Source organism: Arvicola amphibius, chromosome 8, assembly GCF_903992535.2.
Source record: "Arvicola amphibius chromosome 8, mArvAmp1.2, whole genome shotgun sequence".
Lineage (NCBI taxonomy): Eukaryota > Metazoa > Chordata > Mammalia > Rodentia > Cricetidae > Arvicola > Arvicola amphibius.
In genome coordinates, this window is record NC_052054.1 from 84,570,240 (window position 1) to 84,596,844 (window position 26,605).

The following is a 26,605-nucleotide window of genomic DNA, read 5'->3' on the forward strand; positions in this document are numbered from 1 at the left end:
GAATTAGCTGCTTCCTCTGGGGTGTGTGGAACTCAAGAAGAGCCAAACTCATGGCCAAGGGGGCTCCAGCCTGCCAGAGCTCCCCCAGAATGGTAGGGACCTGCTGATGTGGCTGGCCTCAGTCTCTGCCCTGGGGTTGGGTTGAATAGGCTGGAGCTAAAGATCATCAGGAAGACTCTTAGGCGCTGGGGGCTTATGATACAGGCCAAAGTGTCAAGCTCTTTGGAGGCTGAGGCAGGAGGATTGAGACTTTAAGTCCTGCCTGGAAAACTTAGACTCTGTCTCAAAATAACAATTGAGCTGGGCGGTGGTGCCGAAGGCCCTTAATCTCAGCACTTAAGAGGCAGAGGCAGGTGGATCTCTGTGATCTGGTCTACGTGAGTAGTTCCAGGACAGGATCCAAAGCTGCAGAGAAACCCTGTTTTGAAAAGCCAAACCAACCAACCAACCAACCAACCAACCAACCAACCAACCAACCAACCAAATGAAAAGAGGACTGGGATGGGCATGGTTCAGTGCTAGACTGTTTGCCAAACATGCTCAAGGCCCTAGGTACTCAGAAGTGTCAGGAGGTGTGGGTGAGGAATAGAGGAGGTGAGGGAGAGGGAAGCTTGGGGCGATCATAGTGCCTGAAGGGACCAGGTGGCCTCTCCTGCTGCCACTGGCTCCACCACGGCCTAGAGGGGAGGGAGGGCCCGTTCTATGCATCTCCAACTGAGCCAAGTCCGAGGCAGCCACCTCTCTCCCCAGTCCCTGTGATACCACTTGTGAGCCCAGCACCCTGCTGAACCTCAGTCACTCCAGCTCCAGCCAGGGCCCAACTGTGCCCACTGTCTGTGAGCGCACAGGGCTCTAAGGCCTAGACAAGGGCTCTGAGCAGCCTTCAGGCTGACTGACACTGACTGAGGTCCTGTAGTCATGGAGGGGATGGAGTGGCAATGGCCAGCAGTCCTAAAGGCTGGTCTTGAGGGCTTTTCCTGCCTCATCTCTTGCTGGCTCCCCAGGAAGAGGCCATTTGCAGCCTCTTTGTTCCTTATGTGCCCTTTCTGCCATTATCATGGGGAGTCCCAAGATGTGTATGCTATCTCCACTCACAGATGGATAAACTGAGGCACAGAGAGAAGAAGCTTTCCTTATAGAAAGCTAAGCAGCTTGAACCAGAATGTCTTACCTAGTGGCTGACCCTGGTAGGCAGACTGGCAGTCATGTGCCAGTGTGGACCCTGGGATTGAGTGGTTGTCTTCTGCATGGTAGTGACTATTCAGAGCATGGAGTCTTTCTCAGTGGCTGGTTATCTGTCTGTCCATGCATGCTAGTTATCTGTCTGTCCTCAGTAGTATCTGTCCTCAGTAGACATGGGCTGGGAACTCTGTGGAGCAGGCTCCCATTCTCTGTGGCAAGGTCAAAGCCACACAGAGAGCAGTCACCCCATTGGAATCCAAGGTTGGGGAATGAATGCCACAGGTGGCTGAGAAGGAAGCCGATGGTCCAGCCAGCTACACTGCAGCGCTGCCTAGGAGCCCAGCAATGAACAACAGACTGACCGACATCTAAGAACCAACTAGGCCTGGTAGTTTATGCCTGTAATCCCAGCATCAGGGAGCCAGAGGCAGGAAGATTGCTCTAAATTAGCTAGACCCTCACACAAGAACCAGGCAAGATAGTAACCCTTTGGTCAATTGATGGTCACAGCACATCTGAACGCCAAGGTAGAAGGGCTCTTAGGAGCCCAGCATGGCTAGAGCCTGCCCTGGCCAACATCTGGCTGGGATCATGGAGTGACTAAGGAACAGCTGTATCAGCAAGTGCAGATCCCTCCAAGCCCGAGGGTGGCAGTCCAGCATGCTCTGCCTGCACTTGCCCTACCATGGCAGAGCTGAAGCAATGGCCACAGACGGCAAGGAGCCTGGTGGCCAGGGATAACAGGTTTCAGAATGGGGAGCTCCAAGCACCAGGAGCTCAAAGGTTGGAAAGAGGCTAGGGATAATCAAAAAGCGCCCCTGCCCCCCAGCCCCTTCCTAGCTCTACAGGAAACCACAGGGAATTTTGATGGCCCTATGCTTCATGGTGTTTACTTTTAGGGTGCAGTCCTCAGGCCTGGGGAAGGGGGCATGCAGGCTAACACCTACAGCAGAGAAGCCTGGGCTGAAAGCAGGCCCAGGGCTGACCCAGATGTGGGTATCTACCTTTGTCCCAGAGGGACATGTGCACAGTGGGGTGACGGCAGCGCAGCCTCACTTACCACATATCTCCATCCTTGATCGTCCGGTCATTGGGGGCCCCGGCATGGCCATAGTGCAGCACGGCTGCGTTCTCACCACTGCAAAGAGCCACGGAGGGTAGTTAGGAGCCCATAGTCACCCAGCACGACCTGGAGGCTGGACCAGGCCCACAGCCATGTCCCAGAGCTGGGAGCAGCTCCTTGGATCTGACAGCTGCTTTCTGGGCTGGGGATATAGGCAGCATATACAAAGAGCAGAGGCTTACAGGCCTGGAGAAGGGCTAATGGCCGGGAGGTTTCATGGAGGGGTCCTGGCTGTCTCAGGAGCCTCTTAGGGGTGCTATCCAGGGCCAGGGAGACGAGAAGCTAGTGGCTCCTTGTTCCCTGGTCCATGGAGCTACCCTAATGAGTAATGGTGTTAGGAAGAACTTACAGGTCTGTCCTAAGGGGAAAACCCCACCTGGGTGTAATATTTATGGCCCCATTTAGGAGTCTCAGGAATCATAAAGTAGAAATAATGATTTTTCTCCCTATCCACGAGAGAAGAACATTTCCAAGGACAGAGATGTTTGAATGTATTATTCATGTGTGAGGATGTGTACTCTCATCAGTGAGAGCCGCCCACCTCTGTCCAGGCTGAGCAGGGACCAGGCAGGAGGGATGGAGTTTGGAAGGCCAGCTAGGGTCAACCCCAGACACACAGTTATGATGTGCCCATGCAGTCACACTCAGAATGGCACCAGCAACCAGCCACTTACACAGCTGTGCATGCCCCCAGGAGACCACATCAGTGCAGTCAGAGTCAGTGGCTGCCCCTATGGTCATGGTTAGTTCTACCATGTGTGTACGTGGGAGCATATCCCGTCATGTGCAGATGGCACAGCCTCGGTGTGCCACATAGACACCCACCCAGAACCCAACATCTGCCCCCACATGCACACACTCTTAAAAAAGGACTCAATCCGTGTATTGACACAGCTCCATCCATGTTTCCCCCCACTGCACAAGCAACCCACCTGTTTGCTACACGCTACCTAGAGGCTGCACATATGTGACAGAGCACGGGATGCCAGCAGTAGAGGGCAAGGAGACTTCCGGGCTCTGGGGTGGGCAGAGGAGTTAGCAAGTGCCCCTGAACTAAGCTGAGGTTGGGAGGATGGAGTGTCCCCTGTTGCCTGCCCTCCCATGAGGCCCAAGACTTACCTGCAGCAGATACAGGTGTAAGAGGTGTGGCGCATGCCGCCCCGAGAGTAACAGTAGTGCTGGAACAGGCTGTGGGGAGAGACACATGGTGGGATGTTACTGGGGTCTGAATGGTCTTCATATTCAAATGCAGATCCTCCAAAGGGACCTGCTTCTGCCACGCCCCTGAGCAGGCTGGAGTTTGCCAGTGAGCATGAGCACAGGGCCAGCCCAGGCACAGAACTATGGAGGTCAGAGTGTCACCAGGAAAGAAGGTGGGCACAACAGGAGGGCAAGACGTGCACTGGAGCCTGACTCTTGGGAGACAAGCTGGGATGAGGGACACGGTTCTACAGGGCTGGGGGGTCTCCCTGTGAATCTGTGACTGGTGCATGGCTGAGGAGCAAATGACCTAGTGTTATCCTGGGCAGCCAAGAGAGTGCTATGCAGATGGGGTGGCAGGGCTGATGAAGTGGGCAAGTAGGGCAATCTCCAGGAAGGTGAGGAGGGCCAGGTCTTGGGGCAGGTTCACATCTCCCTGCTTAAGAAAGCAATAAGCCAGCTGGGTTTAGGGACATGATCGCATCTTAAGCTGGGAGACCCAGTCTCAAGGACTGAAGGGACAGATGGGCCCTGACCCCAGTGACAAGGGGTGTCTTTGGGAGAGTGGGGGATCATTATAATATTGCGCAATCTGAGAGAGCGACAAGGAGGGTAGGAGGTGGTCCAGCCTTCTAGAAGGTTCAGCAATGAGAGTATCCATGTTGAAAGAGGGGCAGTGAGCTCTCTCCTCACACTGGGACTCCTGGGCAGACTTGGAGGAGGCTCTTCAGACACTGATGGACCAGACAGGTCATATCAGAAGGCACACAATCACAAGGTAATCCCAGCCCTTGGGACACTGAGGCAGAAGACTGCTATGAGTTCAAGATAAGCTTGGGATACATATCAAAATCCTGTCTTCAAGAATCCAAACCTAAATAAGCAAGCAAACAAGAGCGACGGACAGAAGACCGCGAGGGCTTGCGAGGGCTGGAGGGAGGGCTCAGCACTCAAAAGCGAGCACTCTTTTGCAGTTTGGTTCCCAGCATCCGCACCGGAAGGCTCATAGCTGCCTGCAGCCTCAGCTTCAGGAGATCTACCATCTTCTGACCTCCATGGGCACATACAGACATGCAGGTGGGCGAAACACTCATACGCGTAAAATAAAAATAAACCTTTTAAAAAGAATCACGTACACCTCTTTTTGACAATACCTCACTCTGAAGCTCTGGCTGGTCTAGAACTCTAGACCAGGCTGGCCTTGAATTGAACTCATAGAGATCTACCGTTACCTCCTGAATGCTGGGATAAAAGGGGCCTAAAATAAATCTTTTTTTTTTTTAAAGAGCAAAAGCTAGACCCCAGGGGGACTGTACTGGCCACAGCTTTAGAATGCATCAGGCCCTACCCCTCCTGAATGCCTTGGACCTCAGCATTGGAATACAACATGCCCAGCATCTGCAGACTGTAGCTGGTAATGGATGGTGTTGGGGAACCGCCTTCACTCCATCCCAGAGGCTCCAGCATATGTTCCCAGCTGGGCCCTGGCTCAACCCTGCTCTGAGAAGAAGGCCTAGGTTGTATCCTGCCTATACCATCTGCAGAGTACCAAAGGCAGCCCGTGGGCATGCTGAGTAGCAGCCCTGCCTGCCCTGCACGTTCTAGGCCTGTTTTGGAAAGTGTCTGCACGGAGGAGTTTAATCTTCTAGGCACTGTAAACACAAATTATGTATAATTGTTATGATTGGTTATTAAGTAGTTGTTATGCAGAAACGGTTTCCCTGAATTCGATCGGCTTCCAGACTTGCCTGCAAACCTTCCAGGATAATTGGGTGTCTTACAAGTAAGATGTTTCTTCAATGCAAAGGATTCAGGAGCTGTGTGTGTGTGTAGGAGGGGGTGGGGAGTGGTGAGACACCCACTCCTTCCTTAGCTGGTCTCATATTCACAATGGGAGACATGGGCCATGAGAGCATTCAGACCTAAACCAGAGAGCCCAGTCTGGCCTGAGCTAGGCACATTCCTGAGGTTCTCCCACCACCCTGGCTGGCAGCCTCCCTCTACAAGTCCCCTAATGGACAAGCAGCCTCTGAAACAGCTCCCTCTCTACACAGGAAGCTTCCAAGCCACCCCATGGAGCCTCAGGGCTCCCTCAGCTTCTAGAGAGATGGTTCTTTCACAAAACATCAGGGGACTACATGGCCATGTTCACGGAGGTGCAGACAGGTGCCCTGCACATGACCACAGGTGCTTCTGTGATTGTCTGGCTTCAGAGAGGACAGGCAGAGGGACAGCCATGCCACTGGCCTATAGAGGTGGCAAACATATTCTACCAGGATGGAGCCTGGGGTGGGTTGGGCACCTTTGCCTGGGGCCTGATCTCAGCAGAGACAAACCTTCCTTGTATCCTTGACTTCTGTGGAAGAAAAAGGCAACATCCAGCACAGGGCATGGTCTGCAGAAGTGGCTAACAGGCAAGGGAAACTCAGTGGTCTGACACGTGCCACCTTCCAGCCACACGCATGATCCCACATTCCCCCATAAGCAGGGACTCTAGGGACTAGAGTCACCCATGCAGAAAATCCACCCCAAATGAGCCTGGCGTTCTTCACACTGGACAATGGCATGTTCTGCTTTAAATGGTTGTCTGGACAGCTGCTGGCTAGCTGCTGCTGGAATTTGGGGAGGCTGTGGGACCTTTGGAACATGGGGCCTGCTGGTGGACAGGATAACTGGGAGTGGTAGCCCGCTCCATTCTGCGTCCACATGCTGATCCTTGGAGATGAGATGGATACCGCCCGAGTCTCCCTGGGCCATAGCCAGAGCAATTCTTACTGTAGCCAAGCCTTTTCTGCCACAATGGGCTGATAGCCTCTGAACCATGAGCCGAAGCCAAGTCTCCCTCCCTATTCTGTCACAGCCATAGGACAGGCAGCTAATCAAGACCCAGCCTTAAACAAGTTAGGCCAGCACTTCACCACTGAACCATTCCCAAGCCCTTGGTGTTTTGATTTTTTTTCCTGATAGAGGATAGAAGCATCCAAGGACACACGGATGCTTTGAGGTCATAATAAGTGGGCCAGTTTTCTGCAGGCTTCTAGCCTGGGCTGTAGACGTGTAAGGGTACCCAAGTTATAAGGAAAGCGAGGGTGATGCAGGGGCGTGAAGAGGTAATGCCACGTTTCTGATCTTTAAAAGGGGAAGAGAAGAGGATCAGATGCTTTCAACAGAGCCACAGCTGTCACACGGAGGCAATGCGAGGCTCTGTACAGGTTGGTCTGAGCTCAGCAGGCAGAGCTGGGATGAGCAAGCATGGGCCAGGCTAGCAGAGCAGCTTGACTCCACATCAGTAGCCAGGATACTTCTAAAGGAGCCCTCTGCAGCATTATGGAAAATGGAGTAAGCCAGTAATGGAAAGGCCAACTGCTGAGTACCCAAGCCCATGGTCACAATTTGCTACGGGCTACCAGCTAGCTGCCCCTCTGGAACTACAGTATGTGAATTGATGGAGAGTTGCAGCCAGAAACCCTTCTGCCTCTCACACACAGAGGTGCAGCATGGAACACAGCATGCAGAGCAGAATGCAAGAGAGAAAGGAGCAGAGGCCAGAGAGTCATCCTGGGGACATAGAATCCATATGGAAAAATGAGAGGCAGAAGCTTAGAACTGAGAGGTTGTATGCACACAGAGCTAGGGCCCTGCATGGTGACACACACACACACACCCCTGCGCGCACGCGCGCGCAGGACTTGGGACAACTCCTTAACAAAGCAAGCAGCTAGAAAGCCTGCTGGGCTATGCAAGGGCATACATATCTCAGGGTTCATACACACAGGTTCATGTGCCCTGGGTTTCCGTGTTCAAATGGGAATGATCTTCAGGGTTTGGAAACACCCAAGCAGGAATGAACAAAACAGCCATACTATGATACTGGAGTCGCTAGCAGGAGGGCACACTGAATCTAAACTGGATGGCCACAGCCTCAGGACTACAGATACTGCCTCACATACCACACAAGCACCCACAGCACAGGCCTTATATACACACACGTCACATATGTGCCACCCTAGGCCCGCAGCATATCACACACATCATACTCACATACCACATACGCACCCACAGCACAGGCTTTTACACCAAGTTATACACATGCCATACACAGTGTGTCACACATATCACATAACCATATACAAACCACAGTGCAGTTCCCACACATGCACGTCACACATCACTCACACGACACACACACGCCTCATATACACTCACCACACATTCCACACATGTCATATTCTAGATACCACATGAACACTCAGCACAGGCCATATATGCATCTGTGATGCTCACACACATCACATACATATCACCCCCCCACAACACTATGAACTCACATGCCCTTCGTGCCCCGCCCCCAAATACTACAGGCTCACACACCTATCACACCTCATCACTATAGATTTATACACCCATGACACACCACACCATTATTATGGATTCACACACCCATGATGCACCCTACCACTATGGATGAACACACCTATCACGCCCCCCCACTATGAACTCACGCACCCATCATGCCCCCTCCATACAAAATTTTCAGACACAGCAAACCCTCCCCAACCCAAGAGTTTCTAGAAACAATGCCCAAGACCTTACACACATAGAACATAATCAATACTTAAACAGAACATGGAAAGAGAATGGGTAGACTTTATGAAGAACTGGCAATGACCAGTCTCCCCAAAGAGGATAACAGACAGCAAGACAGTTCTGGGAAAACCTGCTCTTTCTGTAGATCTGTGATTTGCACGCGGCACAGGCACGGTGCTAGGCTCCACTGCTAATCCTGCTCCCTTGGCTCACCTGGAAGCATCGAGACTGGGCACCATGGTGGCTGGAATGGGAATGGCCCCCACAGGCTCATATTTGAATGCGTAGTCATCAGGGAGTACTGTCTGAGAAGGATTAGGAGGTGTGGAGTTGTTGGAGGAAGGTGTGTCACTGGGGGTGGGCTCTGAGGTTTTAAAAGCCTAAGCCAGGCCCAGTCTCTCTCTTCCTACAGATCAGGATGTGGCTCTCAGCTACTGCTCTAGCGCCTGCCTGCCTATATGCCACCATGCTTCCCACCAAGATGGCAACGGACTAAACCTCAAATGTTTCCTCTTGTAAGAGTTGCCATGGTCATGGTGCTTCCTCATAGCAAAGAGCAGTGACTAGTCAGGTACAGGACTAGGCTCTAGGGATTCCCACCCAGGGACTTTCTGAAGGCAAAGGAGCTGCCAATGTCCTGGCCACTCAGCCTTCCACACGTCCCTGCTGCCTGGGCTGCTGAGGCTCTTGGCCATTCCTCCAACCCTTGCCATAATTTTTTCCCAAGCCAGGCTCGGGCAAAAGCTGCGCTGTATCAGGCATAAATGAGAACCTCAGGTAACCTGGGAGAATCTGCCCAGTGAATAACAAGGCGGATGGAGTCACTGCAGTGACGAGTGGGGCAGGACATTTGTCAGTGCCCGGAGATGACTAATGGGGCAAACGCAGCAAATACGCAGGCCCATGTCTGTAGGAACCACATCCCCGGAGACAGCGTGGCTGGGCCTGCCTCTGTGTCCTTGGGAGGGCTCCTGGGCGTGCAGCCCAGCACCGCCCGTGAAGGTTTATCACCTAATACATAATGATAAGCAGTCCAGTAAGACGCACTAATTGCTTGAGATAACAGCAGAAGGCCTGCCCTTCAGCTAAGCCATCGGCAGTGCAAGTTCTGTGGCTGCAGCCTTCGAGGTCAGCAGGGGCCGCTAACGGAGGTGCCTCGGACCACATCATTCCTCAAGCTGGGCCCCACGGACCTCAGGACTTCAACACCAAGCCCTTGCTCTGCCACTCATCAGCTGTGTGCGCCTGATGGGCCTCATTTCCACATTTGTGAAAAACAGGATAGTGGTACCCCACTTCCTCTGAGATTTTTTACTTAATCCTTAGACTATGTGGCTTGGTGACTGACATACAATGAGCACCATGAACAGAACATTCCTTCTGTGGTCACTGTTCAGAGGTCTTAAGAGGCGTCCACAAGTTAGAGGAAACAGAGTCTACGGGGGCCTTTGAGAAAACAGACCTTGGCGCGTGTGCACGCATGTACACACACACATGCACACAAGCATGCACACACATCCCCCCTCACTATTAGCCCTGACTGGCCTGGAACATGCTGGCCTTGAACTCACAGGAATTCATTTACCTCTTTCTCCTGAGTGAGTTCAGGAATTAGAGACACGCACAACATGCCCGGCCCTTGGCTCTTTCTTGAAAACCAAACAAAACCTGCAGAGCTCCACAGCATTCCTGCATCAGTCCTGCCACTCCGGCCCCTGCACAGGCCATGACACACAGAGGAGGCAAATGTTTGCCTTCACACAGCTCCAGGATTCAAGATCACATAAGGGCTTCCTGGCCCTTCATGGTGACCTCAGGCAGGGCTGATCCAGGGGTCTCAGAGCCCTGGCCATGTAAAAACAGGGAGGAGAGGGAAGTGTGGGGTATCTTAAGGTATGTTTTTTTGGGTGTGTGTGTCAAAAAATGGTGTCGTATATAAATGTCTCAGCACCGAGTTACTTAACATCTTTTTTTTTTTTTTTTTTTGGTTTTTCGAGACAGGGTTTCTCTGCAGCTTTAGAGCCTGTCCTGGAGCTAGCTCTTGTAGACCAGGCTGGTCTCGAACTCACAGAGATCCGCCTGCCTCTGCCTCCCGAGTGCTGGGATTATAGGCGTGCGCCACCACCGCCCGGCTACTTAACATCTTAAACACATTTACTCACTTCTTGTTTGTGCGTGTAGGTCAGAGGGCAACTTGCGGGAGCCAGTGCCCTTCTGTGGGTTCCAGGAATGGCATTCAGGTCATCAGGTATGGTGGCGCCTTTAGCTTTGAGATTTTATTTTTTATTACTGAGTATATGATGGCGGAGGGCTCTGGCACATGTGTGTGGAGCCAGGGCATTTGTGGAGCTGGTTCTCTCTTTGCTCCTTTAAGGGGATTTCAGGATCAAACTTGGGCCATCAGGTTTGAGTGGCAAGCACTGCCCACTGAGCCAGCTCACCAGCCCAACTTTTTCTTTTTATGTAACTTCTTAATGTCTGAGTTACTTTCAATTCACATTTATACTATACACTGGTTATGATGTTTGCTAAGAAGAGTTTATGTATTAATATACCATACCTAACTAAGCTCGTTCCATGTGTGCCTGGAAGTCCCTTTTCAGGGTTAGAGAGACACAGTCCATCACAGAAGAGATGCATCATGAAGACACGGAGTATTTCCTGTTTCCAGTCTTCAGAGACCAGGAGTAACGTGTGCAGTGGTCAATCCTGACTGTCAGTTTAACTGCATTCGGGGAAAGGGTTGGTGTGTGTCACAAGGATTTGCTGTGAGAGAAAAAGGCCCTCCCTAAATGTGGCTGGGCCTATTCCAGAGCCAATCAACATAAAAAGGGGCCAAGGAAATGGTGACTGAGCGCTGGCATTCTCTCTGCTCAGAACTGAAGAACAGCCTCAACCACGTGCTGCCACCATCGTGGCCTGAACTCCCTGTCAGCCCAAACACACCATTCCTCCTGAGGTTGTTTAGATCACATATTTGGTCACAGCATGTCAGCAGAAGGGACATGTGGAGCAGAGAGAGGAAACAGCCTCGCACTCCTTTCTTCTGAGGCGACCATGGGCCATCAGAAGGCTCCTGGCAAACAGGCTCTGCCTCCGTGTGCCACTGCCAGCTCTTTCAGCATGTATCTTCTGTGGGCTGTTTGCAGGACAGACACTGGGACAAGTGAGGTGGGGTACTGTCCTCCTCTGCCCTAGACCCCAAGCGAGGATGGACCCAGAGAAGGCTAGGGACAAACAGGACACCACTGCCCAGCTTCTCTGTGTGTTTTAAATGATCAAGTGGAATTCACATAGTATGTTGCCAAGAAGGGTCTGGCGTGAAGTCCTTATACTAAAACCAGCAATGCATTATTAGTGAAACCAGTCGCAGCAGAGGGGCTGACAGTGTCCCAACACAACTTGCCCCAATATGGCATCATTAGTCACAAGGCCCATCTGCAATCGCTGTGATGACATCTCTGCGTTTAGCAGCCTCTTCTAAGCTTCCAGATGCTCCCCAAGTGTCCACAATCCCTCCTCCCACCAACGCTACCCTTGTATTAGTCAAGACAACTTCATAAAGGTTCTGTCAATCTTACCTCAGGGGATGGGTCCCGGGCATCCTGGGCCTGCATAGACCATCCTGAGCCACTTGTCCTAACTTTTCTGCTCCTCTATGCATTAGCTACCTTTCTTTTTACTGTGACCAAATACCTGAAAAGCAGTAGCTGGAGGACGGAAGGAAGAAGGAAGCGAGAGAGGGAGGAGGAAAGAAAGAAGAGAGGGAGGAGAAAGGAAGGAATGAAGGAAGGAGGGAGGGAAGGCGGGCTTATTTTGCCTCAAATGTGAAGGTGCAGTTAGTTCACCCTGTTGGGGGAGGCACATCAGCAGGGGTGTGAAACAGCTTGCTCACATATGGGCCAGTCTCAGCATTTAGCTGGCTTTTTAAACCTTTCCATCCAGGTCTCCAGCCCGTGGGGCAGTGCTGCCTACATTCAGGATATGCCTTTTTCCCTTGGAGAACTGTCTCTGAAGAAGCCCTCACAGACAGCTCTAGGTGTGCCTCCTAGGTGACTCTAAACGCAGTCAGGATGTGAGTGAAGATTAACCCGACACTTGCAATCTGAGGTCTGTTATGGGAGGATCGGGCCAGTGGGTTTGGGCTTGGCGTCTGTGTAGACTTTCAGATCTGAAGGCCTCCAAAGCCTGGGGCCTGTCAGCCTGTGAGGGTTGGAAGGGCACCTTTCACAGACCTTTCTAGGAAACCGGATGAGATCATGCAGGGAAGGGCCTGGTGCTGCATAAATCCTGGTGGCAGAGGGCGCTACAACGATCCTCTACAGCTGTGCACGGGTCTACAAGGACATACGGGTCCACCCAGTCAGGGGTGAAGAGGCCCCAGGTGGCTGGTGGGAAGTAGCAGCTGGTACCCGGAAAAAGGCTGCTGGGATGCAGGAACCCCAGGGACAGAGGTGAGGGCGGCAGCAGGGGCTGCAGTGGTCACGGCGGAAGACAGAAGGTGAGCAGCCGCCCGTGCAGCAGCTCCCCTCGCTAGGAAAGGCCTTATCAAGGTATGAGATAATTAGCATTTTAATTGGATAATTGGGAATTCTAAATTGCCTATCTTCTATTAAGCATAACTGAGGACATAACATGACATTCAATTAACAAATCGTCCCCTTTATTCTTGACATGCTTGATTAAGCTGAGTTTCTGACTTTGTCCGTATCAGTTATTGGAAGAAAAAAAAAAACACCAAACCAAACTGGAGCTCATGTTGCTTTAATTGTCAAAGCCCTGGCTCTGCAGACTACTAATAAATTCTCTCTCTCTCTCTCTCTCTCTCTCTCTCTCTCTCTCTCTCTCTCTCTTTCTCTCTCTCTCTCTCTCTCTGTGTGTGTGTGTGTGTCATACACACATACAGAACTTAAGACATCCTTAACAAATTATGGACAATGAGGACTAAAGAGATGGCTCAATGGCTAGGAGTACTTGTTGCTCTTCCAGAGGACGTGGGTTGAGTTCCCAGCACCTATGTGTCAGCTCACATCTGTAACTTCAGTTCCGGGGGATTTGAAGCCCTCTTCTGACCTTCAGGTTCACTAGCATGCATGTAGGCAAAACACCCACATACATAAACTAAAAATAAACCTTGTTAAAAATTGTACACATTGTTGGGCATGGCAGCACACACCTTTAATCCCAGCACTCAGGAGGCAGACGCAGGTGGATCTCCATGAGTTTGAGGCCAGCCTAGCTACACAGAGAGCTTAGGCTGGACAAGGCTTCATAGTGAGACTCTGTCAAAACACACACACACACACACACACACACACACACACACTTGAATGCACACTAACACACAGAGCCACCCCATAATCTTATCACCCAATGATAGATAACCTCTATCAAATATTTTGAACACCCTTTGAGGCATTTTTAAAATTCATAAACACAAATTTTAAAATATAATTAGCTGTCAACTGTTTTACTGAAACATGACATCCAGCAGGCAGGATTCAAATCCTAAGGAGGCAGCGTAATGAACCAGCACCACATAAACAGCCTGCGCCCCTTCCCCTCGGTGGGCCCCTCCTCCCCACGAGGCCTGACTTCTAACTGGGTTTGCTGGTTTCTGAGCTTGCTCTAAGTAGGATCAGGAAGCATGTTCTCCTTAGTGTCTGACACCTCCTGCCACCCAGCACCCTGTGCGTGAGGTCTGTGTGGGTGGTGGGTGCTCTTGCCCATTTGTCCTCGTCACTGGTCCATTAGCTGCTCTGGTAGCACTGGAACCTAACCAGGTGACAAACGCTGAAGGGCTTATTTTGGTTGCTCAGTCCCATGACTTGGGCAGAACATCATGGCAGGGGCTGGGAGTAGGACTCAGGAGCTTTTTCATCGTGGACAGGAAAGAGAAAGAACACATAGGAAGAGGCCAGGGCAAGATGCTGTCCCAAGGAGACACCCCAGTGACCTAGCCCCAGTGACTACTTCCTCCAAGTAGGCCCACCTCCCCTTTCTCACCAACTTCCAGTAATGTGTCACATTATGACACCATCAGGGATTGAACCACTGTTTAGGCAGGAGCCCTCACGACCAGACTGTTTCTTTGCCTTTATTTATTTATTTGGTTTTTTTCGAGATAGGGTTTCTCTGTAGCTCTGGAGCCTGTCCTGGAACTAGCTCTTGTAGACCAGGCTGGCCTTGAACTCACAGAGATCTGCCTGCTTCTGCCTCCCAAGTGCTGGGATTAAAAGTGTACACCACCAGCACCTGGCTATCAGATTGTTTCTAAAAATGCCATCACAGACGTACCCAGAGGTGGGCTTCACTAATCTGCAGAGGACTGAGATGGCTCAGTAGGTAAAATTCCTTGCCATGCAAATGTGAAGACCTGAGTTAGTATCCCCAGATCCCAGCACTCCTACAGGAAGACACAGGATGTGGGGGCAGAACCTCAGGAGGCTCAAGGGCCAGATAGCCTAGTGTATACATCCAAAACTAACAAAGAGATACTGTAGCAACACACCAAGGGCCGATATCCAAAGTTGTCCTTAGACCTGTGCCATTCATTGCACAAGTATAGCCACCTTCACACATAAGTATATATCACATGAATGAACACACACACACACGTTTAAAAAATTAATCACTGGGGTCAGAGAGATAGATGACTCAGTGGTTAAGACCGACTGTTCTTGCAGAGGATCTGGTTTTAGTTCCTAGCACCCACATGGTGGCTTACAACCAACTATCCATAATTCCAGTTCCAAAGGCTCTTCCAGCTTCCATGGTCACCAGGCACACATGTGGTATATATGGATACATGAAGACAAAACACTCAAACACATTAGATAAAAATAAATGCACCTGTAAAAAGCCACTGTGATGGTCATGTCTCACTGGCTGAGTACAAGGCAGCATATCTCTGCATTCTAGCGGTGGGCTTTCAGGCTGCTCCCATAGCGCAGCCACTCTGAGTGCTGCTGCTGTGGAAACGTCTGGTCTTTTGGGGGCCCTTGTGTATGCCTCTCTGTCGAGCTGACATCTGGGAGTAGAAGCACTGTGTCACAGGGTCCTGCCTGGGTTCAGTTTTAATACAGAAAGGCCAGGATGTTCTCCAGGTGGCCACATGCACTGAGTCTGTCTGGGGACTTCTACCACTTCACGCCTATGCACGGAGGCAAACTGCACCCAGACAGCCTGCAGATAAACAGCCTACCCCATCCCAGAGCAAACCTGCTCCCTGTCGGGCACACGTGTCTATGTGTTTCCACTCTGAAAGCTGTTGTCTAGGACTGACGGTTCCCTGCCACTGCCCTCTCCCTGGTGCAGGCCCCATCTTCTCTTGCCTGGGCACTGGCAACAGCAGCCTGGCTGGTCTCCCCGCGTGCCCCCTTGAGTAGCCTAGGCTATCACAGACCTCCCTTGCTTAAGCTAAACACTCACAGCCCACCTTCTCGCTGCCTTAGCTCCACTCATTTTCTGTTTTCTTCTGCGTTCCTGATATTGCCAGGTGACCTCTTGCCTCTGGGCCACTAGGTTAGCCCCATTCTCTCTGAAGAGGGTCCATCTCACCCAGAAATCCAGTGTGGTTTCTTACCTTCTCTAGGAACCATTTCTAAAGACTCACCCCAGGGAGGCCAGTCCTAAGGCTCTGAGTAAAGGGCACCTTGTTCCTGCTTTAATCATCACATGTATACATATATCCACTCACCATTCGTCTGCCATCCATCTATCCATCTGTCTGTCAGTCTGTCTGCTTACCTATCTATCCTTCCACTTTTTCTCATCAACCTACCCACCCATTTATCTATGCTACCCATTCATGCACCCAACCCTACTTGTCCATCCATCTGTCTGTCCATCCATCCTCCCTTCGTCTCTCCCCTGCCACCGGCTGGGATTTATGTTTTGTTCACTGTAGTCTGTCAGGAGCCCGTATAGTGTTTGGTGCACAGGAGGTTTGTGCTAGATTTTTGAAGAGTGACTGAATAACTAACTTTGAGTAAGTATAGCTGGCAGTACACAGCCTACAATTCATGTAGCGAGCCTCAGGCTGTCAGATATCTAGGTTACTTCCACCTGGGTTACGATGGACGCTCCTGGCCATGTGCCTTCACACTGGCGTGGGCTCAGTTCCTAGCAGTGGAATGACCGAACATATGCATGGTGTTTAGTCTCGGGGAACGTTCTGCAAAACAGGTCCTGGGCAACACACCTTGGGGCTCTATCTGCCCACAGAGCTGGGCATCTGGCAGGCAAAACGCAGGTACTTTACTAATAAACTGGTACACTTAAACATGCTTAGTCCTCATATTTCTTCCTTTCTGAATGGTTTGTTCCTTTCTGAAAAGTGTGGATGTTCGTCTTCTTATTGATCCTTACGGGATTTATATATGGAGGGTTCTAGGCAGTGGTTTGGCCTCTCATCCATGTGCCATTCTCTCCTCTGCTCTTTCATCTTCTTTATGGTATTTCTGGACAGATCATTTACATTTTTATTGGTCTGGTGTTGACTTTTTTCTTTATGGCTTCTTCCTTTGGCATCATATTTAAGATTGCTCTTTCCTATCCCGGTGACTATATAAACTATCCCTGTGCGTGTGTGTTGGGGGAGGGGGTGCTGTTTCCCCACTTACTTCATCAGCCAGCCTTGAATTCACTAGACCGAGGCAGGGCCCAGTTAGTTACCTTGGTGTTACTGTGACCAACACCTGACAAAAACAAGGGAAGGGGTGGGGTTAACGGGAAGGGTGAGGCTAACAGATAAGGGGCGGGGCTGATCAGCTTCACCATCTCAGCGAGGGAGGACGAGTGGTTCCACCTGTGGTGGTGGGGGTGCGGTAGAGGCTTGTTCACATGGTGCAGACCAGGGGGCAGACAGAGCAGGCAGGATTTGGGGCAGACAGGGTGCCCCAAGTGACCCACTTCCACCAGCCAGGTCCACCTCCTAGAGGTTCTACAGCCTCCCAGAGTACCCCACTGCAGATTCACATTTAACAGCTCCCTTTGGTTTTCTCAAAACCTCACAGTGACCTGGATCGCCATCTTGTTCAAAGATGAATTCTTTTACGCACTAGGGGTGGGGGGAGGATGGAGGCGGGGGAGGGGGCTATGATGCACACAGCATACAGCAGCTCCACTTGCCTGTTCTTAAGTGCAGGGACTGTCTCCTACCCTCACTGGGACTTGCAGCTGGCACACTTTGACTCTGTCGAGTATCTTTTTTGATGGTTTTTAGAGTAACAGGTATTTGGGGCAGGATACATAAGACAGTGGCCACGTGAGTACACACTGGAAGAAGCTCCAAGCCCACAGCACATGGCTCAGGTGGAAAATTCCAGGTCTGAGCGCCCATCTTAACAGGCCCTCTGGGCAGGAGAGCCCTAGCTCTGGAAGGCCCTGCAGAAGGAGGGAAGTACAGCTTGCTGATGGTTCTCTACCTCTGGCTGGAGTTCAGGTCTGCTCAAACCGACCGGATCCCACAAGCATGACTTCAGCAACTGCACTGCTCTTGGCTCTAAAGGATCCCACCCCACCCACTGCACGTCTGCCGGAACGGGAATCACCCAGAGAGACCCAGGCCATACGATGTCTGGGAAACAGAAAGGCTCCACTGTGGAGGAAGGTGATGGCAGTCTGACCCAATCCACAGCCACTTTCTTCCTCAGGGACATTTACTCCGTATAGTTTAAGTTGTTACTGGCCATACTAGAAAATTATACTAAGACAGGGATGAAGTTTTCTTTTATCCAGGTAGTAGTGCACACATCTTTAATCCTAGTACTAGGGGAGGCAGAGGCAGGCGGATTTCTGAGTTCGAGGCCAGTCTGGTCTACAGAGTAAGTTCCAGGGCAGCCAGAGTTACACAGAGAAACCCTGTCTCCAACAACAACAACAAAGCTTTTTAAATCTTTAAATGGGGCTGGAGAGCTGGCTCACTTTCTGGCCTTGTGGGAGGCCTTTTCAGGCCCCAGCGTGACTATCAGGTGGCTCGCTGCCTGTAGTTTTAGTTCCAGGCCATCCGACACCCTCTTCTGGCCTTCAACAGCACCTGCCTGCACGTGCTGCACAAACCCATGCAGACACATACATACACATAAATAAATCTTCAAAGAGCATACTTCAGGGAAAAGACTCCACTCAAGGAAAGTAGGAGTAGGAAATACAGTATCAGATAAGGGACATGAAGTCGGCTAAAACGGTGAAAGTGTCTTTGAATGGCCAAGGCTGGGCCATTCTGCTCCCAGGCTTTTTGGAATTAAAGCCTGGGTTTGGCTCTACATGAGAGGGTTTTGGGGTCTGGACCCCTTTCCCAGTACTCTCCATCTGGTAGCTGTGGGATGAACTCCAACAGACTCCAAGTTCACCTGTGTCTGAGCCTGCAGGCAACAGCAGGCCAGAGAGGACCCTGTGGACAAAAGCCAAACAGGCCTCTTGACCTTTGAACCCAAGGTGCTGAGAGATGTCAGGGACTGAAGCCATTTCCAAGCAAATCTGGCAGTGGAGGGCATTAGCTAAGCAGGTGCCAAACCCTTATGAGGATGGCCTGTTCTGCTAACGAGGCTTGGCGTAGGTGCCTCCCACAGCCCAGAGTTTGGGCAGCAGTCACGCCTGGCATGGCTGCACCTGCTTTATTCAGCGTCATGCGACGGGGTCACTAGACACAGCCTGGCCCAAGCATCATCAGATTTATCAGGCTATGGGTTCAAGGGCACCAAAAAAGCCCAGTGGTTGTTCACTCCACTGGAGAGTGGGAACCCTTCAAGGCTCCCCTATTCCGTGCTCTCTCTTCAGGAATGGAACCTGAGACCTTCCAACAGACAGGTGTTCCCATGATCCTGGACCCACAGGAAACAGGAAACCCAGGTCCCAGCCATGGCGGGAGGGACAGCAGACCCAAATCACTGTTTTAGGAAAGACAGTGTTTCGCTTTGTGAACCCCTCCAAGGTGTTTGTTTCATTTTGAAAGGCTCCAGTGATACGTTATTTCTAGATATTTAACGCCTTTCTCAGCCTTATAATCTAAACTATTTTATAAATGCAAACATTATTTCAGGAACGACTTGGAGGAAATGCCGCTTTGGATGAGTGAGTGCCTTTCTGAAGTTTGGTCTGCACATGCCACCTAAGCTCTAAGTCTTGGGTGGCCCTCTGCAGTCTCGGCACATTTTGCTCTTCTTTCCAGGCTCCATATCCACATGTCTCTGCAGATGTGAAGGTACTGAAGGGGCCAGAGGGGGAAGCAGCCATTGCTAACTTGCAGGCAGGCAGAGACACAGTCACCAGAGATGCTATTAGCTACAGGCAGCCCAGTGGTGGTCAGTGGGTCATCAGGAGGCCATGCCAGCTTGGAGAGACCTGGAAGGAGCAGGTCAAGTCCCTGCCACCATCAGGAAATAAAAGTTCACAGCCAAGGCCTGCTTCCAGAGACCTAAAACAGTGTCTGTTTCCTACTTGAGAAATTTCTTGAAGCAGCCATGAACTTCAGAGGACAAGATGGAGACAGAACTACAGAGGAGGGAGGCTGAGGTGCTGTCCAGCAGGGCCAGACCCTAGTGGGTCATTGGTGAGTGTTGGGATGGAGCCCTTTCCACTGTCATGGGGCTGTGTGCTGAGTGTGCTGACTGGGCAGGCAAGAGCCGTCCTTCTGAGCCTTCGTCTTGTCCCTGCTCAGGGCACCGAGTGACTCCTGAGCGTTAGTTTAGCCACGGCAGGCCAAGCGAGCAACACAAATACAATTTATCACTCCGTAAGTCTTTATCCACTTAGGATGATGGATAGGGGCTGTGTTCAAGCTGCCCTGAACAAGAGGAGACGTTACTGCCACAGTGTGGGTGGGGCCCAGGACTTTTCCGGCTAGTGTCTTCCAGCACATTCTGCATCTGTCAGAGTGGCCTTGGGCATGGCTCAGATGGGAGGAACCCCATAGTGGGCAGCCGCCACTTACCAGGACCTGGGTACCAATTCATGCCAGACCACAGAGGCGGGAGATGGAGTGGTGGGCTAGCCACATGGTGTTCTCCATCTTTCCCTGTCCATAAAGGAGAGGAGAGAGAGCCACATGACCCAGATCTTTCTCCTGCTGACGTCCTAAAGACACAGGGTGAATCTGAAAAAATTCTTCCCAGAGAGGGGTGCCAAAGACAACCCCTAGGAATTTAAATTTCTGGTTAACTTAGGCCTGCATATCAATAGCCAATTAATAAGGCCTACATCCTTTGATGACAGGATGATTAAACTGTTTTTGAAATAATCCATTTTTAATTAAAATGCTACCTTCTCTTGTTTCTGGATATATTCAAAAGAAAGCGTTTGCAGATGTCTTGTTTTTAAACACACATTATACAAAGCCAATAATTAGAAGATTCCATGCTTTTAATTACATTTTAATTATTCTTTGCCTATCGATGCAAAGTTAAACATTCTTTCTTTATGCTAATAACACTACTCACGGGAGCCAGTAGACAGTGGAAGGATTCCTTCCATGCGTAAAATCCCCATCTCAGTGGCCTGTGGAGTGGTTGGGGGAGCTCGGGGTGCTCTATCCACACAGGCAGGGGCTGATGGATAGGACTCTTCTGGCTTCCTATGGAGTCACTCTCTAAGGCAGAAGTAGCAATTATATGTAATGAAGGTCTGGACCCTCTCTCTCTTGAGCCATGTGGCAGGATGTCCTTGGAATTGGCTACTGCTTAGCCTGTAAGCCCTCACTAGAACGAGCCACACAGGACATCAACGTTGAGAAGGTTCATAAAGCATAAAAGGGGGCTTGCAGGATGAGCAAATCTTACCTGTGGTAGTCCCGTTCTCCCAACTGTTGTGCTCAGTCACATCCACATCACACACTTGTCCATACTCAGAAGCCAACCCAAACCCAAACTTGCAGCACGCCATCGTGGTAATCTCCCAGTTTTAACTATGCTCCTGGCCCACTCCACCCAGGAGGTGACAGATGGAGGGTCTCAGTGGCTTCGCAGCACTAGCTGCACGGCTCAGGGGTCTCTGGGAGCTGAGGAAGGCACTTGCACCTCTTGTTTAGTGCCAAGATCACCTGCACTGCAAGCCTCCACACATTGGACATGACCACCCTCTACAGGAACTGCCCTGGCTTTCCTTACACGGTCTCTCCCCTCTCGGATAGTCTTCCCCTCCTGTCACCACCAAAGCCCTACATGGTTGAGCTCAACCCCACTCTAGCTCCATGGAGCTCCCAGTCTGGCATGCAGCTGACCACACCCTGGCCTCTTTCTGTACTGCTTCCTAAAGGCGGGGTCACACCAACCGTATAGGGCTCAAGGACACATACACTGTAGGTCCTCAGAAAGCACAAGATGACAGGGCCACAGAGGGCACGAAGAACTGGCCTTAACAAGCACAATGATCAAAACAGAACCTTTGCATACAATGGTGTGTGCTCATACACATGCACACATCCTGCACACCTTGAGTTCCACCTGTCCAGTGATGGGCCCAGGTGGAGATTTGCCCACCTAACTCTTTTCCCCTTTCTGGGCTCACTTCAGAGCCTCCCAGCTGTTAAATTAAGATCACATGACTGTTTCCCCCCAACAAGAATATGAAGAGGAATTGCAGCACACGTGGCTCTTTAAGAGCAGAGGTATGTACTCCATGCTCTCCCTCCTGCTGCTCAGAGCAGGCAGAGGTAGGAAGCAGAAGCAGCTTGGAGTCACTGCTGGGGACAGCCACGTGCCAGTCACAGGCTGCAACATGAGCAAGACATGAGCCTTGACTGTACTAAGTCACACAGAATTGGATTTTTGTTGTTACTGCCAACAGCTGTTCTCTGCTGACTAATCAACACACATTTAGAACTGGTAAAGTTTTAAACCAACAGGGCAGAGCAACAACAAAAAGCAAACCCCTGTGGATGCACATGTGCTGGGCGATATGCACTAGTGCTTGAATACAATTTCATATATAAATAGCAAATTCATTTAAATCATTGCACAGAACTTCAAGATGGGAAAACACCCCCCCCCCGTTGTATTGCAATAGTGTGAACGGCAATGGTGCAAATGTGATTAAGCAGAGGTGTGAATTACACAGGAGAGGATCAGTCTGAAAGTTGACAGCTAAAATTTCTTGATGTCACACCGGGAAACGTATTTTCAAAATACAGGAAAAACATGAAGCATCCACCCCACCACATGGTATTTTTATAGCAGTCTGTCAACGCCACATGTCCCCTTAACAAACAAGACAAAGAGCAAACAGGGTCAGGAGCTAAGTGCTGAGGGTGAAGATGAACTTCCCCAACCATCCAGGAAGCATCTGCAAAGATGGGATGAGGCATTTCTCATCAGTCAGGCGAAGACGACTCAGCACGGAGACAGTGTTCTTACTCTTGAGGTCCAGTGGGCACATGGCCACGCCTAACGGCCAGCACAGCAGTGGAGACGGAAGCCTCTGGAGAAGGCTCACCTAGCTCCTACGAGGCCCAGGCCTTGGCCCAGCTTCTCAAGCCCTCCTGGCTTGTTCTTCCCAAGCAGGGTGGTGGCTGCTCACCCTCACTAGATTAGCTGAAAATCCCAGTTAGTGCTGAGCAGCTGCACATCAAACTCTGCCACCAGCTGCCACCAGGAGTTGGACAGCTTTCCTGGAAGACAGCAGGTCTTTGTGCTTCAAAATATTCCCAGAAATTCCACTGCAGGCATCTGCCCCACAATAGTGATCGTCAGACTCCCTCACAGAATAGAGAAAGCAGGCAGACCGTCGCTGTAGTGCCAGTCCCACGGGAAGATGGGACAGGGAGATGACACAGGTCCCTTCAGAGCGCCCCAGGTCCCTAAAGAAGGAGGGACACGCCCACCCAGCGTGATCCTCCTGCACATTAGCACCATCTGGGACCCAGAGAGACCCTCAGCCCGTGGGCTCAGAGACGGTGAGCTTCTGCACGACAGGCTGTTACAGCAATCTGGTTTACAATGTTCTGTGCCGACAGAGCAGGGAGAGGTTCTACCTTTCTTTCCGAGTGAAGCTATTTTCATCTTTGAATACTTTTTCAGAGTGATCAAGCTGCCTATCAAAAAGCAATGGACTCCCTGCATCCTGCCTTTCTCTTACCAGCCTTGAGTCCCTCCCTGAGGCTATGTAGTGTAGCCCAGACCCAGGATGACTTTGCAGGGCTGCCACAAGGGGTCGCACGTGCACACCAACAGCCTCCAACTGGGAGCACCTTGAAATACCTTTAAGCTGTCTGTGAGGACCATCTGTTTTCCAGACTACGGTTATGGACAAATAGCAGATTATATAACCCAGGCCTTCTTCTAGTCATGACTCCAAATCAGGAGACCCAGAGACAGGCTGAGGTCATCCAATGCTGCTGAGGATCCCAGGCTCAACATCTCAGGAATCACACAGGGACTTTCTTTCCTCAGAGGGGAACTTTTTGGAAAGCTTATTGTCAGTCCCTCCTTTACGGTCTCCATCTTAAGCCTGCTTTGTCTCCTGGGCACAGATCTTTCCCAGGAAAGTTAGCCCCCTCAGAGACTCTCTCTCCTTCTAGCCTTACCACACACACTTGGTAGCAGTTCTGCCCAAAGTCAAGTGCCTGTCTCTGGGGATGGCACTGCTCTTCTGCTTCCTGGGAAGTACACTTGAAGTGGCCACCAGCCAAGGAGCCGCGGGAGCCTGTAAAGGACAGGCTGCGCTCTTAGAGACAGTGCGCCAGTCCCCTTACACAGCTCTCCCAAGTGCCTTCCGTTGTGTCAGAAAGTACGAAAGATAGTAGGCAAGGTTCTTGGTGTGGCTCAGTTCTGCCTCAGATGCCTTTCTCTAGAATCTGGGCTCTTAAAAACCTTCTACACAGAGTGGGATTCACAACCCCTGCATAGTGAGCAGGGAGGAAGACCGGCTGGAAGCAACCTCATTGGCTTCCTCTACCTGCCCCGTGCATATACACTGCACTCTCTGTGGGCCACCCAGGTAAGACAACACAACTCCTATCCAAAGTGTGGCAGCTGGGGCTTCCACTGCAGTCCAGGGGGCCAGGGACAGAGTGGGGCTAACCTGCAGCTTTTAAAACAGCCAAATGAGTGCTGTCACTGGGATAACCTCAGCTACCATCTATGTGGCCCAGGAGCAACAGGCCCAAGGAAGTCACCTCAAGTGTACTGATTATCACATGGTCAAATCCTCTGGGACAGAAAACTGAGATTCTGCAAAGAGCCTGGATGGGAAGGGATTTCCAGCCATGGCCTCTAGACCCCTAATTAAACGCATGGCTGCAGGGCAAAGGTCGGAAAGTCGAGGCTCCTGGGCTCCTGGCACATAGGGCCTGCAGACAGGGACCATCCAAGTCATGCCTACAGGGCTGTCGCTGTTTTGTTTTGTTTTTAAGAGACAGCCTCAGCTATTCCAGCTATAGCAGACTGTAGGTATGCTGGCTTAAAATCCCAGGTTTCCTTCCCATCCTACTCATGACCTGGGGCATACTTCAGGAAATTACTTCTACCTTACCAGGCTTGGGATAAGCCAGTATGTCCCCAAGACCTTAAGAGCTATACAAATGCTTGTGTGAGACTCCAGCCATGCCCAACCCTTACGGATGGGGTGGTGTTTTCGGGTGTTGCTAGCCTCTAGCACAGAATCTGCTATGTGATACCTCAGAGTGCTCGCTCCCCTGGAAACCTCAAGAGCCAAGGAAGAGTTCCTGTTAGAAGTACCTGCATCCTGGCTGCTGCTTCCATAGAGGGAACAAGTATTTTAACCTTAGACCACAGTGCCCAGCCCACACCACCCTGCACAGGGGTCAGTCCCACTATGCAAACACACAGGGCACTGCAAAGCCCTTGAGATACTCCTAGAATAACGATAGCTACTTTGTTCCTCCGGGGGCCTTAACTAATTTATTAGGCAATTTTAATAATAACTATATATTAATTTTACATCCCCCCTTTTACCTATTCCAGTGGCTATGAGCTGTAAGGAATTAGGTAATATATTACATTGGGCTGCTGGGGACTTTTTTTTTTTTTTATTAACTAATGCCCCACATTTAAAAAGCTTCTTGTCAAATGAGACACATTAAGAGATGTTGTTCCTTTTATAACTGCTTCTAATAGACTCAGTGTTCAGGTCCTGGCCTTGACAGGCAACAGGGCAGTGCTTCCCCTGACTGTCTTAGCTTTACACTTGCTGCTTCGTCAGTGGACTAATTCAGACAGTGATCGCTATGGCGGCTCTAAATTCCAGACAACACCTGTTGATCTGGGAGTTTCGAGGCTGTTGTGCCCTTTCTGCCTGAGTAGTGGGGTAGCCCTGCGTTGTGCTTATTTGTTGAAATGCACACTAAATCCAGCACGCCCAGGCATCTCGGGTGTTTAGACAGAGAAAGTTTGATAAGCCTTTCTCTGCGACCCAGGGGTCTCTGGTCTCCTGAGGGGCCCTATTGCTGTTCCCTCCTCCGTGCTCCTCATTCACCAGGGTTTTACTTGTTTGAGAGGTGTATATACATACATACATACATATATATATATATATATATATATATATATATGGGTCCTGGTTTTTTTAAAATTGATTTTATTGAGCTCTACATTTTTCTCTGCTCCCCTCCCTGCCTCTCCTCTCCCCTTCGCCCCTCTCCCATGGTCCCCATGGGACCTGTCTTTAACCCAGCCTTCTGTCATTTGATATCACCCTCCTGAGTCACCCATCCGTGTTCCTGTGCACAGCAGCACTGGTTTGCCCTCTAGGCCTGGGCCCCCACTGTGTGACTGGGGCACAGTTGCTCCACAGGCCCAAACTCTGCCCAGCTCCAGACCTATGCTGGTCTGGGTAGCAAGTGTGCTTACACATTTCTGTCTAGGTGCTACTTGCTAGATGGGGTTGCTGGGGCGTCAGACGTGGGATGCTCAGTTTTAGCAGCTGATGGACAGCTGTTTTTCAGCGACAGTTCCGGAATCTCTATTTCCTGTTTGCTTTCTCCCTTGAGAGAAACTAAACCTTCAAACATACCACAGCATGGACCTGAGACCTAAACTCGACTGCAACAACAGTGGGGTCACCATGACTCCTACTGATCACCGTCTTCCTCACCTCAGGAAGAAGTGGGGTGATGAGCAGGGGACCTTCTCTTGGCAGAGATTGAGACTACATGGAAAAGGAAATGAGAGAGGGGAAGAGAGAGAGAGAAAGAAAGAGAAAAGAGAGAGAAAGAGAGAGAGAGAGAGAGAGAGAGAGAGAGAGAGAGAGAGAGAGAGAGAGAGAGAGATTGTTCAGTTCTGACAAAACAGCTACCACAGTCATCAGAGCAGCTAGGACCAATTGCAAGGGACCCCTAAAGTTGGTCCGGTCGACCATTAGAGAAGGAAGGGGTGGGGCAGGTGACTGGCCCCTCATCTGAGATTCCAGCTGTTCCTCTGAGTCATTTGATTGCAATTCTGCCCTGACTACAGAACTGTCTAATTGGCCTTGCAGACCTGTGAGGCACTAGAGTACAGAGGCTGGGGAAGGTCAAGGGAAAAACTCCATCTGTGTGGCTGTGGGTGCCATCATTTACCC

General features: G+C 50.8%; 1 protein-coding gene across 1 annotated transcript in view; it reads right to left on the reverse strand.

Annotated features, from left to right (window-relative positions):
• Positions 1–26,605, reverse strand: part of Pepd (peptidase D) — a 138,618-nt gene that overhangs the window by 20,709 nt on the left and 91,304 nt on the right. Inside the window, exons 11-12 of the mRNA XM_038338430.1 lie at positions 3,425–3,493; positions 2,243–2,320 (exon numbers count right to left, since the gene is read on the reverse strand). Coding sequence (XP_038194358.1) covers positions 2,243–2,320; positions 3,425–3,493 — 147 coding nt within the window. The remainder of the gene's footprint in view (positions 1–2,242; positions 2,321–3,424; positions 3,494–26,605) is intronic.